Source organism: Symphalangus syndactylus, chromosome 6 (assembly GCF_028878055.3).
Source record: "Symphalangus syndactylus isolate Jambi chromosome 6, NHGRI_mSymSyn1-v2.1_pri, whole genome shotgun sequence".
Taxonomy (NCBI): Eukaryota; Metazoa; Chordata; class Mammalia; order Primates; family Hylobatidae; genus Symphalangus; species Symphalangus syndactylus.
In genome coordinates, this window is record NC_072428.2 from 129,591,973 (window position 1) to 129,607,780 (window position 15,808).

The following is a 15,808-nucleotide window of genomic DNA, read 5'->3' on the forward strand; positions in this document are numbered from 1 at the left end:
TGGGAGAAGGTGGGTGGAGGGAAGGGCTGTGGAGTTTAGTCTGGCCAACCCAGAGGCACAGAAGACCGAGGGCTTGGAACCCAGAGCTCCCCAGACTTGAAAATCCTGGAAATGGAAGCCAGGATGAGTGCTGGGTGGAGAAACAGGACCCCTGTGCATTGCTGGTGGGAATGTGAAATGGTACAGCTGCTGTGGGGAACAGAATGATGGGACCTCAAACAGTTAATCTTAAAATTGCTGTAGGATCCAGCAATTCCCTTGTGGGTACACTCCCAGAAGAACTGAAAGCAGGGATTTGAACAGATCTTTTGCACACCAATGTTCACAGCAGCATTTGCACAACAGCCAAAAGGTGGAAGCAACTCAAATGTCCCTCAACAGATAAATGGATCAGCCAAATGTGATCTCTCCATACAATGGAATATTACTCAGCCATGAAAAGGAATGGAATTCTGATGTATGCCATAACATGAATGAACCTGAAAAACATTATGCTAAGTGAGATAAACCAGACACAAAAGGACAAATATATGATTCTACTTACATGAAATATCTAGGATAGGCAAATTCATGGAGACAGAGTAGAAGGGTGGTTGCTAGGAGCTGGGTAGAGGGAGAAATGGGGAGTTGTTAATGGGGCAGAACTTGTGTTTGGGATGATGAAAAAATTCTGGAAATAGTGGTGACAGCTATACAATAATGTGAATGTATTTAACGTTGCTAGTAGTCCACTTAAAAATGTTAACATGGTAATTTTGTATTATGTATATTTTACCATAATTTAAGACAAAAGGAGTGTCAGAAGGCTGGGAAACCCCAGTCCCAGCAGGATGTGGAGTTTCTTAGGCTTGCTGAGGTGGAGCTGCTGCAGGCCCAGGGCCTGGATGGGTCTGTGGAGCACATAGCTCAAGTGAGGAGTGGCAAGGGCCCTGGCGATGCGCCAGCAAGCCACGAGGCTGCGGGTGCTGATGGTGTCTGGTCAGATGGCAGGGCCTGGGTGCAGAGGATCCGGGATGCATGTTGGAAAGCTTCCAGGACAGCAGGTGACAGCCACACCTTAGGTGTCAGGGACAGAGATTGGGAGCAGATGGGGCTGAAATGGCTTGGAAGAGGCAGTAGGAAGCTGGGAGACTCTTAGCCTCACTCAGCTGCATGGGAATTGGTAGTAACGTGATCTCAAGGCCCCCCACCTCTCTCTGCAAATGTTCAATGCAGTAGTGGTTTCTACACATTTCCAGAGCCATTAAATAATCTCGGTCGGGCGCGGTGGCTCATGCCTGTAATCCCAGCACTTTGGGGGGCCAAGGCAGGTGGATCATGTGAGGTCGGGAGTTGGAGACCAGCCTGACCAAAAAATGGAGAAACCTCATCTCTACTAAAAATACAAAATTAGCTGGGCGTGGTGACACATGCCTGTAATCCCAGCTACTCGGGAGGCTGAGGCAAGAGAATCACTTGAATCTGGGAGGTGGAGGTTGCAGTGAGCTGGGATCGTGCCATTGCCGTCCAGCCTGGGCAACAAGAGCAAAACTCTGTCTAAATAAACAAACAAACTAACCAACCCAAAATATGTTACTTGTAACAATAACCTCTTCGCTTTTATGACAGGTCTGGTTCCAGGATAAATAAGCATGCCAGGCAGGTGTACAGTGATTTCAAACAGTTTAATGTAATTCCAAGACAAAGTGTGATTACATTTCTACACATATACAATATGCATATGTGAGTTTACAAATTTTAATTAATAAGCCATTTCACCTCGGAGACCGAAAAAATGATCAAAAAGAAACTGTGAGTAACAAGCTATAACATAGTTCACCACAATGGGACCCCCCCTTTTTCTCACCCTACAGTTAGTAATATTACAATTAAAATAACTATATTCTTCTATATTTTTTTCTGTTAAAATCATCTCATAAATTTACAATGCTATTATTAGTTTCCAAGACTAATATAAATTCACTCCATTTTTCTACAACGAAAATGATTAGAAGCACACGACGTCATGATGAAAAACACAAGCATTTTAGTAGCAAGGACTTGATCAGTTAAGAATTAGTTTTCTTGTAAAACATTCTAAAGCCAAGTAAAATATCCATTCTTATAACATACCTATAATATGAGACTAAGGAATAGGTTACATATAGGTCTACAACACATTGGTTTGTCTTTAAAAAAACAAAAGTAGACATTTATAAATAAAAAAGAGGGACAATTCACATAGGAAAAAGAGGTACACGAGAAAATACTGTTGCACGCAATAATTTTCACACAGATTAACATGGATTAACACTTTTTATTACAGAAACCGTACGGTGAAGGAACACAACAGACCAGGGCTTTCATAGGGTTATTGAGACTGAGCTGAGATGACCTGGGAGAGAAAGATCTAGGTGAGATGACCCTGGGGAGGGAGCCACATTCCTTGGACCTGGTGACTTAGTGTCACCAGGTCTCCTCTTCCCTGTTCTCATTTTGGGGAGTGAGTCTTTCTATCCAGTGTCCTGAATTCATGAGCAGTTGAAAGATAAACATTTCTACAGATCCATTCTCTTTCTATCCTAATGGATACCATTTTTGGAAATGTGATAGAATATCAGAGGCTGCAGCTCAATACATGTGGTCAAAGCAAAACGGGATGGAAAATTCCAGTCACTCTGATTTGTTGCCCCCGTCACCCACCGATGCGCTTGAAGCTGGGACCCAGTGAGAGCAGCGGCACCCTACAGGGCCTGCTGGCTCTGCCGTGGTGAGGTGGATGACAAGGGCCTGGCGCCACGCCTCAGCCCCATGTGTGCGGAGTGGCCTGGGACACAGCCCATGCACGTCCAAGACACCAGTGCTGACTCCGACCTCTAAAGAGCTCCTTCTCCTCCTCATCTGTAAAGCTATACTTCTCCTATCAAATTTGGTTTGATATATATACACAAACATATATATCAACATCTATCTCTATACAGTGATTCTACTAAACTAGAAATTCTGCTGCCCCAAAGTATGACTTTCTTGTCTATTTCATTTGGTTAAAAAAATGCACACAAAGAGGATGAAGAGATGATTTGGGGGCTAGAGATGATTGTGCCCTGGAAAGTCCACGGAAGAAGCTTGAAGTGAGCAGGAACACAAAAGGGAGGAGACCGACTGACTCGGGGCAGCGCAGACGGGAACATCTGCTCGGGGCTGGGTGGGGCGGGGTGGGGCGGGGTGGGGGTGCGCTCTCTGTTCCATTCATTAGTTACAGGAAGCTACCAAGGATGCGCATGGTCAAGCCACTTTCTACTTCCCAAGTTCCTCCTTATAACCTGAGCCAAACAATTTCAACAATGACAATCCATTGCCCCTTCAGCCCAGCAGGCGACAATGACAGGGAGGTGTGACCACCAGTCTCAAGGCTGAGTGGGGCCTTCTTGCCGGCTCTCGTGCTTTCTGGGAGTCCTGGGTGCCTTGGCCCAGGGCAGTGGTGACAGCAGGGTGGAGGCAGAGGTGACCCTGGGGACAGTGACCCTACATAAGGAAGGGGGCAGTGCCAGGAGGGATTCGTTTGGAGATTGGTTACAAGGAAGCTAGGGAGAGCAGAGGCAGAGCCCTTTTTCAGATACAACATACTTACTTTTCAAATGAACAAAAAGGCAATTTCTATGTTTTAAAAATATAAGCCCCAAAAACAATGACACAAAATTCATTTGGTTAATTCATGTAAAGGAAGAAACAGCAACACCACCACACAAACAGGAAAGTGGGCATACGATTAGGAGGGTGAGACGAAAACTATTTTACAGCAACATTTTCACCAGAAGACTGTCGTAAGAACACGCTGTCAATGCAGTTCCCAGAGAAAAAGCAAATGTGGTATTTTTTTTTGTATTTTTTAAAAGCTCCCTGGTCCCAGGTGTTTTGCAGTTTTCAAGGTCTTATCTGCTAAAGGAATGCCCTTTAGGTCACAGCAGGTCCTCGGCAGTTTGGCGGTGGCACAAGAGAAAACATAAAGAAACCAAGACTCAGGGAAACTGCCATTCCCCCCGTCTGTTTCTGCGTGACAGTGGGGCCCATTCCCGTCTTGAAGCATCTCTCTTGTTCCAAATACGGTGTCTGTTTAGAGTGGGTCTCAATGGACCAGGCTGAGCTGCCCCTCTGTCTCCGCCTCCTCCTGCTCAGCCCTGACCATCTCTGAGAGGATGCTAAGGTCCCCCTCCCACCGAACTAGGCTTTGAGTCTAAGCTGGACAATGAGTAAAACGTAAACATAGCCTTTTACATTGATTTTGCTTTCAAGGGGAAAACGAATAAATGACAGCAGATATATGGAAAACCCAGCCAGCGACCATGGGAATAGGGGTATATGGTCCTCCCCTACAAAACTCTGATCAAAATATCACCCCCGGCCCAGAAGTAGCAGCTGTGCCTTCATGGTCACCTGAATCCCAGTATCTTCTACTGCCTGGTGCCTGGAAAGCAGTGGATCTATTAATAAGTTAAATATTCAAATCAAGACAAAAATCAATGAACCAGGTTATCTGTTCTCAATGACTCTTCCAAGATGTCAGAGAGAAGGCCTTGAAGACAAGTGTTTAGACAACATGCATGAGACCTTCGCATCTGGCCCGGGCTGCAGACTCACACCTTCTCCCTCCATCTGGATTGCCTTTCGTGTTCTCTCGAGTTCACATGGAAACTAATAATCCGGAGGGAAGTGCACACGCTGGACTACAGAAGAGTCGGGGACAACACACCTGCCTTGGGGGAGACACAGCCTCCAACTAAGAGGCATTCACTGGGGTTTGCGGATGTCAGTTATAAACAGAAGTTTTCTTTAAAAAGTACCAGTCTAAATGTAAACTATAAAACACTTTAACTATAAAACGTAGCCAGAAATATGCTTAAGTATCCAGTCAATTGTTTAGTTTACTCATTTAAAATGTGACTGTCTTGATAGCTTAGAAGGCTAACAGCATTTTACAGTAGCTAAAAACATATATACTTAACATGTGCATTTGAACATCACATTTGAGTACAACATACAAAGAATAATCTCTTCCTTGGTTTAATTTTTGTTGTAAAGATGAGCTACTTTCAGAATTCACTTAAGCAACGATGACCAGGGGTATGAAGTAATCATTATTTTCAGCCCACAGAGAATTCATAGTCTTTAAATTCCAAGATCAAGCTGGCTACATGATTTCAAAAAAGGCTAAAACCAGGATGAATGCCCACATTTGAGGTAATTATTGCCATTAGGTCACAGTTTGTGTAAGATAATGTATCTAAAACCTTCTAAAAAAAAAATCTTCAGGTGTTCTGCCAGAATTCCAGAATACCTATTGAAACCAACCAGGATCTCAAACTCCGATTAGTTAGGTTTGCTTCCAATGGAGTTAAAGTTCTAAAAGATTCTAGAACTTGTGTAAACTACCTAAGAATTTAGGCAAACAAGCCTGGAGCCAGTCAACAAAGAAGGTTTTAATTGAAAAAAGGAACAAGAAACCCACTCAAAACAACTGAACAAATATTTCATAATAAATGATAATAGTTATTTTAAAAAATTAAAAATCTAGTCCTAAGCATTTCTAAATTCTCACCATCTTTCAACCAAAATAAAAATGCATCTGTATTTCTGTTACTCTCATACCAGGGCAAGAGACACTCCTTCCTTTTATCATGAAAGCTGGCTGGTTTTCCTGTTTATACAATTGTTGCTATTTCTTTGAGAAGAGTATCTATCTCAAAAGAAAACGTTCTTTTGTTCCTCCAAGTCTTGTCTTTCTTCCACCTCTACTTCTTTTTTTTTTTCCTTTTTTTTTCCTTTTTTTAACAGAAAGAAAAAAGTTCCTGGACACCAGACCCACATATGGTATTTACAAATTTGGTGTGAACCCTGCCTCTGGTTCTGCCCAGAGCTGAAGAGTGATTCTATTACAGAGATCAGAGCTGTCAGGATAATTATCAAGTGCAGTAAAAAATAGCATTTTGAAAAAAATATATACCTTTAGTATTGCCTTTCTAGAATTAACTATAAGCAAGAAAAACTTATTTTTTAAAGAAGAAAAGAATATTTCTTTTTCACTCTTACTTACAAGAGCTGGTTGTAGCAGCACTACTAAAGCTAGTTGGTATGCTGGAAAGAAATCTAAAAGGAATTCTATGAATCAAAAGAAACTCTCCAGAGATTTTCTCTAAAAATCAAACTAATTCTGCCCCTTTTGCCTAAATCCAACTCAGGAGCCCCCTCTTTGCACAGTCCGTTAGCTGAGTCCCACGGTGCACGGGATGGCACAGGGTGGTGCTGTGTAAAGGCCTTTCTTTGCTCAGATACGCAGGAGACAGCTGTGGCTAATGGCTGCAAGCTCAGTTCTGAAGCTGGGCAGACTCAGGTTCAAGCCCTCCTCGCCCCTCATGAGTTGTGTGGCTCTGGGCAGTTTCCTTGGCTGTAGGGGGAGTAATATCGCCGATCTCACAGGGCTACTGAGAAGATGAAACAGGACAACCCATGAGCAATTCCCAGCACAGTGTGTGGCATGCAGGAAGCGGGAGTATCACTAAATGGTTCATAGAAATATGAAGCCACGCATTGCTATTAATTAAAAAAGTTAAAAGATTAAAAATCACATCTCAGGATGGGCCTGATTAACAAAAAAGGGAACCTTGGGGATTCTGGCCCATCACTGCTTTATCCTTCCTTCAACACCTGCCACTTCTCAGAGCATCCGGTCAGTTCCCTTATCTATAAATGGGGGCTGCTATCCCCCTCCCTGTGGGGTGGCTGTGGGGGCCACTTGAGACAACGCTCATAAAGGCCTTAGCCCGGGAGTCATGAAAGCATTCAACAAATGTTGGCTATTATTTACTTGAGAGATATTGCAAATTTTAACAAATAAGGGACAGTCAGTGTCATGTTCAACACAGGGATCGGAGATGAGGGGCTCCCAGACGCTTGGGCAAGTCCAGCAGGGGGCATCGGGAAGACCCTCTCTGGTGCTGGTGTTCTGGGACAGGAGCCCTGCAGGGGGCACTTCTCCGCAAACTCTCACTGGGTCTGAGGGAAGAATGGCCCGGAGTTCTTTTCTGAACTTTTCAGAAGCTGCAACAAGAGAAACCTCTACTATGCTGGGTCCCTCTAGTGAGCCACGGTACTAAAAGCCTCCAATAGGTTTCTTTTGCATTTAAATCCCGTTTCACCGCCTTCCATTCTCCAGTGGTCTATTTTACTGAATCTGGTCTGTGGAGATGAGAAGTGAGAGTTCTAAGGCATCAAAGTGGAAAAGTACAGCTATTCCGAGCCCAGCCCCCGCATGCTCTACGTCCCTGATGTAGCTGAACTCCTGGCAGCTCTGCCTTGCTTGCTCCCTTGGTGGCCTGGGATTAGTCAAGCCCACGTATTGGTACAGCACCTTGTCTCCCAATAGCAGCAGCATCGAAGGGGTCTCCTCCACTCCTCTTAAAAGAATAGCACGGTTTTGAAACAAATGCAATTTAAAAAAAAAAAAAAAAAAAGGACAGAGAGGAAAGAGAAAGACAAACAGAATTGCATCACTAATGATGTCATTATTGCCTGGAAAGGAACGAGGGGAAGGCCATTTTGTCCATTTCTGGAGGCGTCTTTGAGAAGGGTTCTTTGGCTAAAGAAAGGAACAGCTTCACCTTCCTTTCCAATTTGGTAAGGACATCTCTGGCCTGCTCAAGTTTGAAACTTCCCCATCAGAAATCTGTAAAACACATCAGAAGGAAAAGACACAGACAGGGAATGAAGACTGCAAAGTCCCTGGAGCTGGAATGTCTCGTGGCAAAGTCACTCCTGCTGGCGCTGTGGAGTCCCAGGCTGGCCTGCAGAAGGAACCCTCGCCTCTCTTGAATTCTCTCTGCTAGTTGAGAGCACCGAGCCATTTCCTTCTTTCCATTTTCTGTCCTAGGGGCTACTTGACAGGCCAACAAGAGTGGTGGTCCCACACCCCACCCTGCCCTCAGCATCAGACAAAGAGAACCTGGGACGAAAGCTGGGGCGAGCTGGGGCCCCACGTCGCTCTCTCAACCATGAGCCATCAGTAATACTTCCCGAAGCCTCCTCATCTCCTCCCTCCAGTTTCCAAGAAAGTTTGTTCCACTCACTCACACACTCTCACACGGCCTAAATCTTCCACCCCAAGCTTGTTCCAATATGAATGTTTGCCATTCCCAAGGTCCAACCAAGGGAAATCGTTCTGTCGGCAGTTGGGCTAATCTCCCCTTCCCTTCCTGATATCCATCCGTCTCACACGTTGGTGTCTGGGCAGGCTGAGTCTTCCAGGTTGAACAGGGCAAAGGTCAGCTGGCTTCCCCAGCCTGTGAACACCTCAGCCACCAGGAAGACTAGAAAGGCTAACAGTCCAGGAGATGAATGCCGCTTTGCTCCAACCCTTCTTTTTCCTCTGAATTCCACTGACCGCACGCTCCACTTCACAGTATTAACTGGCATCAAGCCTCGACTCTCCCACCCCTTGATCTGCTCACCCACTTCCCTTGGAAACATCAAAAACATCATGAAGAGGCCCTAAGCACAGAGACACGGGGGCCCACGTCCAGACGGGCCAGTCAGAACCTAGTGAGCAGAAGCAAATCGCCCTGCAGTTCACCAGGCTCCAGTTAAACACTCCTCCATGACCTGACATTTCAAATCTTCCCCTCTTCCTCTGAACAATGTTTCTTCAAATGGGAAGGAGGGAGCCCACGAAAGACTAGAGGATGCTCTAGATGATTCGTGGGCTAAGTAAGGACTAGGTTGGCATCCCTTTGCTTGAGAGCTTGGTCCTAGTGTCAGCAGCCTATTTGCCAAGGTGACTCAATGGCAGATTTGGCCAGGTATGCAACTGGGCATCCAGGGAGCTGGCCTCTCCTGCGGGGAGCTTCTCCTGGGGCTTCTGACGTGGCAGCTCCATGCATGGGGGTAGAGGAGGCCATCGGGTGAGGACTAGGAGAATGTGCACTAATGTTTGCTGAGCGTCTGTGGGGCTGGCATTGCCCAATAATTCCCTTCCCTTCGGTGAAGCCAGCTATTTCACCCCTTTCTTCATGTGGGGCCTAGCACTTTGTGGGTCTGGGGACAGCGTGTGAGCACCCAGCACACACAGCACAGTGCACTGAGGATGTGGCCGGAGCCCAGTGGGGATGCTTTCAGAGGGGGTGCAGCCTGTGATGCCTGAGCAGCCGCCCAGCTTTGTTCAAGGTTTCTCTGGCCTCTTGCCATCCCTCCACCCACTTCCAGCTGGCTAGAATTGGGTGCTGGGGGCATGCATCACAGGGGGAGGGGGCAGGCTGAGGAACTGGGTGGTGTGGTGAAATTTCCTGGGGGAGGTACCACCTGCCAGTCACTCTTATGCCACCTCACTATGCCCAGCGGCTTCTGGGAGGGGGCAAATGTCTCTGCATTGAAGAATCTAAGCCACGCCCCAGGGAAAAGGGTGGATTGTGGGGAAGTAGGTGGGGTCACCTCTAGGAGGGAATTTTCTTGCTTAAATATCAGAGGCAAGCCAAAGATTTAGTTAACAGATTTCAGAAGCACAGGAGAGCTCTGAGGATGTGGGAGAGAAGCTGGCTAAGGGCTGGACAGTCAGTGACTCGACATTCCCCGAGCCCATGAGATGCCACCTGACGTCGCATCCCAGGCCTCTGGGATCTAGAAAATGACAACCTTGATGGTGACCATGTTGTCAGAAGCCCAATCAAGGCTTTGATTCTTCTTTAAACTTTTGTTCTGTGGTGGATGTTTCCTGATGTCTCTTGTTGGGATAGAGATGACAGAAACAATTTTCCTACTGCCTACGTCTTTCCTTTTTTTTGCCTAACAAAACTGGACATCTGGACGTCCCTCCAGTCTACTCATATACTCACAGAGAAAATAAGTTTAAATATTAGAGAGAAAACACAAAGATACTTGGAATAAATGTGCATTTAAAACCCTGACTAAAATATCACCATAATGATCATAATTACAATGGTAATAAAAATAATTAGTACAATAATATTATCTTATGAGCAGCATGGCAATTTCATTCCTGATCTGGAAGAATAAAAGGAAAGAAAATGTCAGATGTCAGGTGAAAGAGTAAGTAGCCTCCAACTTAAGCAGACAGAAGCATTTTCTTTAAAATGAAAAGAACATTTTAAGCTGTCTTTCCCTCTAAAAGATCAGATCTAGAAAGGGCTGGAACTGAACTGTGCCGGGAATCTGGGGGTGCTCTCCCGTAAGGGCGAACTGAGGCTCATTTGCAGCAAGACTTGGAACTCGGGATGAGACCTAATGGGCTATTGCTGCCATCTGGCTGCCAAAAAGTCCCTAACAGATGGATTTTCCAGGCTGACCCAGCTGTGGGGCGGCGGGTTGGGGGGGGTGGGGTCCTCTGGCTTCTGTGTCCTCTGAAGCGTTTGCTGCCCTCACCCTCTCTGAACTGACCATTGTCCTGCTGTCTCAGAGGGCTGCACTTCCTCACCTCCAGATAAAGACAGTATTGATAATGGCCCGAGGGGAGGGAATCTCCTTGCTGCAGGCCTCTTGCTGGCTCAGCCTCCAGCAGGCACTTGGCAAGACCGCCCGGCTGTGCCCAGCATTGAGCAGTCATGGTGTCCTTCCTTCTCGCTGAGACCTGGACTAAGCTGTTTCCAATTTGGGGACCTGTTTCTTTATAAGTAAGAATGTATGGTTGGGGTGGGGAAGTTTCCAGAGTTATTTCACAGCTAAGAGCTAAGTAACGGCTTTGTTACTGAGTTAGGTTGGATATCACTACAAACACACCTTTCACAGTAGATCCTTGAGGGAGACTGCACAGTGAGGAAGTACAGGGGGGGAGGATGAGGATGGGGCCGCTGACTCGGGAAAGATCTCTTTGCACCTTGGAAACCTGCCTGTGGGGTCAGCTAAGGACTCAACATCAGAAGCAAACAATTAGAACCGCCCTTTTCGGCCCCATCCTTGGCCAGATTCTCCTGCCATTCACATTCACATATTTCAGAGTTATTTACTATGAAGAGAGGGAACTCCCCACTTCTCCACACCTCCATCCCCAGCAGTGTCCAAAGCCTGAGAAAACTTCCAGAATGTATCAAAGGTGCAAAGAGGGCAAAGGGCAGATTTCTTTGGAAATTTAACTGTGTGAGTTTTTCCAAAGTGCAGCGTCAGACCCCCGGTCACCCTCATAAGTGTCCCTCCAACCTTCTGCCCACTAGAACCCTCGGAAACCAAAACCAAAATCATGTCTTGAGCAGACCTGGGTAATGTGAGGAGAGAATTCAACAGCAAACAGAGGTTGGTGGTTGTCTACAGAGGGAGGGATCTGGCAAGATCGTTAGAGCAAAACAGCCCAGGGAGCCGGAGGACAGAGTGGAGCCCGGGGCGAGGCTGAGAGCTCCAGGCTCTCGTGGTGGGAGGGACTGGGGGATGCTGCCTGGGGCAGGAGACGGCTGCCTGGTGAGGCCAACAGTCCGGAAACCTCTGGCCTCACAAATGGCAGAGCTGGGGACAGAGTGGGGCAGGGGTGAAGGGTGGGGAGTCTCTCTGGGCCTCCGCCCACAAATTACAACTCAACTACTGCCACAACTCAACTCCCGCCGTCCCCATCTCCAGACGCACCCGCCGGGCATCTGTCTCCCATATTTCTTTCAAGATCCACGGACTCTCTCCTAGCTCCTGCTGGCTTCCCTGGCATCCTTCCACTAGCAAATAGCCCAGGAAAGACAACGGGCATTAACATTTTAAAAAGAAAAAAAAAAAAAAAAGGCCAGAGTAAACTGTTACAACAGCACAACAGAAGAGCTGAGATTGTGTCTGACTAGCCTCAGTTTCTTGGAGTACCAGTGGAAGTAAACCCTCACGCCGCGTCTGTCGCTCGGTAAGGCACTAGGAGGGGAGGATGCAGTGTCAAGACTGCGCCAGCTAGGGTGGCGGCACTGAGGGCCACGCAGGGAGGGCGGCGCGTGCACACCCACACGTGCTCGCTCACCCGCACACCTGCACCGCCACATTGGTTACATGCCTATGTTATATCGCTTTTTTTTTGTGCAATTACATTGAGGAATATTCTATTGGTATCACTGGAGTTGAACACAAGGTAGGAGACAAGGGTGCTGAGTGCTACATTCTACTAGGGTGTGACGACCGCTAGCCCTACGCTACACGACTAGGGGTGGATTCAAAGAGAAAATACATTTTCAGAAAAGAAAAAAACCTAAAGTTTGCAACACACATTATTAATGACATTTGAGGAACAACATTGCTTAGGGATTTATCCAGAGTGCTCAGAAAAAGAAAACCCGCCCCGCGCCCCCGGGGGCCTTCCAGTAGCCTGGCCGTCCCCCCGTCTTTCCTGACTAGGGAGCCCGGACTGGGCTTCGCCAACCCCACACCAGCTCCAAACATCAGCCTCCTCAGGCTGCAGCCTGACATTCTGGAGGGCTGTTGACCCTTTCGAGTTCTAGAAAAATCCCTAAATCTTATGTTCAATTAATTAAAAATCTATTTGATTTCCATATCAGGTGTCCCTGACAGCAAAGTCTTCCGTATCGCTTGCTGCCATATGAAAATAATCTTTGAAAAGTTCATAAAGTTCTTCAAAAACTGGGGCCCCCCGCTTCTGGAATCTTCCTGTTGCTCTCTTCTCCTTTCCAGTTTGGTGTAGAATGGGTTCTTGAGCTGTGTTTTTTGTTACTGACTTTTTTTTCCTTTTTCTTTTTTAAAATAAAAACCATAGATTTCCCACCCTCTTTAATCCCTTCCTTTTAAAAATGTTCTCTTCTCTGCTCAACGTCCTCCCACTTCCCGGTTCAAGTTTCACTGGTGTCCCGTCCCGTCCCCCTGCCCCCTGCCCCCTGCCCCCCCGCCCCTGCCCCGTTTGCATTGTTTGTGTGCGGCATCTTCAGTATAAAAGGCCAGCGCCCACGGTCCCAGGAGCGCCTCCCTCCTTCTCTCCCTCCTCCCTTGGGCCAGTCTCTCCCTCCCTCCCTCCCTCCCCTCCAGTGTTTATATGTAAGGGTACTGGTTGACCTTGGCGGGGCTCAGTGGGTATCCAGTGTAGACGGTGGAGGCTGGCGAGGCGCTGATGTAGGTCTGGTGGGCAAATTGGGCTGGATACTGACTCGGGTGGATGGTGGGCGAGGGCAGGACCCGGGGGCCCATGCTCACGGGGACCTGGTGGACGATGCTGGCTGGGTAGGCAGTGTGCTGCACGGTGTGGCGCGCCGAGCCTTGCGAGGCCACCAGGTGGGCCACGGTGCCGGTGGAGCCCAGGGCCGCCGGCGCAGTGTAGGTGTAGAGGTGGGGCTGTGTGGGGAGGTGGGCGGCGGCGGCGGCTGCAGCCAGATGGGGGTGCACAGTGCCGTGGCTGGGGCTGTTGTGCGGGAAGGAGTACGGAGCCTGGGCCATGGTGGGAGTGATGTAGGCCTGCTGCCTTCGGTGGCTCCCAGTGCGGTCCGCGGTGATGTGCTGCTGAGCCTGGGGAGGAGAGGCACCAAGAGAGACATCAGAGGCCGACAAGTGGGGATGAAGGAATGGGAGGAGGGGCAGGAGGGCAGGGAGGAGGAAGAGAAGGGAAAGACGCCAGAAGTAATAGAAGGGGCTTCCCTCTGTGTGCGAAAGTAAAAATTTACTTGGGACCCGGCGCAGTGGCTCATGCCTGTAATCCCAGCACTTTGGGAGGCAGAGGTGGGCGGATCACCTGAGGTCAAGAGTTCGAGACCAGCCTGGCCAATATGGCGAAACCCCTTCTCTACTAAAATACAAAAAAATTAGCCGGGCATGGTGGCGTGTGCTTTGCCTGTAGTCCCAGCTATTCTGTGGGCTGAGGCATGAGAATCGCTTGAACCTGGGAGGTAGAGGTTGCAGTGAGCCGAGATCACGTGACTGCAATCCAGCCTGGGTGACAGAGTGAAACTCTGTCTCAAAAAAAAAAAAAAATTCACTTGGACTGAGAAAGTCCCGACTTGGCCTGCCATTCACTGGGCTGGGATGATACACGGATAAAGCCAGCTGCAAAGTTACAGGAGAACATATTTCTCCCAAGGATGTACAGAAGCTGTGAAGTATCAGGATGCCCCAGGCTGGAGTGCAGTGGCATGAACCTAGCTCACTGTAGCCTTGAACTCCTGGCCTAGAATGATCCCCCCACCTTGGGCTCCCGAGAAGCTGGGACCACAGGTGTAAGCCACGGCACCCAGCCAGGACACTCTCTTTGAGCAAAAATTGCTTTCTTACTCACTAAAATCTTGTTCTCAAAATTATTGGCTCTCACAACATCCCTACAAAAAATTTTGAAAATTAGCTGGGTGTGGTGGCTCATGTCTGTAGTCTCAGCTACTCGGGAGGCTAAGGTGGAGGATTACTTGAGTCCAGGAGGTGGAGGCTGCAGTGAGAGCCATGACTGTGCCACTGCACTTGAGCCTGAGCCTGAGCCTGGGTGACAGAACAAGACCCTGTCTTTAAAAAAAAAAAAAAAAAAAGTTGGCTCTCAGAAGCACTGCTCTTCGAAGTTCTGTCAGTCCAAATAAAATAGCCCTCTTCTACCTGGAGAACCTAAGTCATGTGACAGAGATACGGGCTCCACTGATGACCTGGGGCAGCACTTCAGATTAGGGGCTGTGAACACAAACACCCCATTTATCTCACCTTGTTTCTAGAGAAACAGGGCCCTGAGTCCACTGTGTTGAGTCAGGCCTGATGCCGAGCCCTTGATACAGCCCTGCGCCCGCAGAAACTCGGGTCACTCACATTTCATCTCAACCACCCCCCTTCCTCCAGGTCCTGGGACAACTCTTACCCTTGACTTGGGGGCTGTGGTGTGCGGGCCCTCCCTGCAATGAGTCGGATGCAGGTCTGTCCCTGATGTCCCAGGCCGACATAGCCGGGACACAGTGCTCTACCCTTTGCTGGGTTGAAACAGCAAGTGTGGGCCATCCTATTTTTAAGCTCTGGCACAATGTCACCAAGGGCTTTGTAACATTAGACAAGTCACTTTGCTTTGGGCCAGCTCTCTGTGCACCGGTGATATCAACTTCCCCAAGGGTGACCTGTGGTAGGAAAAGCCACCAGAGGTCACCAAGGGCATGTGCTGCCACCCGTGGCCAGGACTGCAGCCCTGTGAGGTGGGTGAGGGGCTGCCACAGTGATCCTCTCTGAAGCGGAAGGATGAGGGGATGGGGGCTCTGTCTGACCTGGGGCGCCAGCTGTGGGGCTTACCTGGCTGAGATTGAGTGGCTGCTGCTGCTGGAAGTGGGGGCCCGGCCGCTGCTGCCGGTAGGTGATGGCTCCAGATGAGCTCCCTGAAGAGTGACCGCTGGTGGAGGTCACGTTGCTGGAGGACTTGGACTTGTAGGAGGACGAGTGGTGACTGGTGTTGACTGTGGCAGGAGGAGAAAGAGGTCAGATCGGTGGCAGGGTCCCAGCTGCCCAGAAGATGCTACCCCACCAGAGAACAGTGGTCTTCCAAGAAGAAACATGTGCCTGAGGCCGGGCAGTCACAAATCAGCCTCATCTCCCCTGGACCCACTAGGACTTTGCCTTGACTCTGGATGCAGTGCGGCTCTGGCTCACTCCCTCGGCTGGGAGGGTGGTCGGGGCTGCATGAGGGAATGAAGCAAGGGAAAGTGAAAAAGAATCAGGAGAGGCAAGGTGGGCTGGCGGCCTAAGGCCAGGCCCAGTGCCGCTCCTCCGGGAGGTGTTACTTCCAGTATCTGGAAAATGCGTAGGAGAGATCTGCTATAATTTGAATGTGTTCCTCAAAGTTCTTGTGTTAGAAACTTAGTCCCCAGTGCAAGTGTTTAGGGTGGGGCCAGTAAGGGATGTTAGGTCCTGAGGG

General features: G+C 48.5%; 1 protein-coding gene across 8 annotated transcripts in view; it reads right to left on the reverse strand.

Annotated features, from left to right (window-relative positions):
* Window positions 1-1,645: 1,645 nt before the first annotated feature.
* The window catches only part of HIPK2 (homeodomain interacting protein kinase 2), a 222,798-nt gene continuing 208,635 nt past the window's right edge, over window positions 1,646-15,808 (reverse strand). For all 8 annotated transcript variants that reach the window (XM_055284206.1, XM_055284203.1, XM_055284200.2 and 5 more), the window contains 2 exons: window positions 15,190-15,350; window positions 1,646-13,449 (listed from right to left, as the gene is read on the reverse strand). In XM_055284206.1, coding sequence (XP_055140181.1) covers window positions 12,979-13,449; window positions 15,190-15,350 — 632 coding nt within the window. In that variant the 3' untranslated portion in view covers window positions 1,646-12,978. The remainder of the gene's footprint in view (window positions 13,450-15,189; window positions 15,351-15,808) is intronic.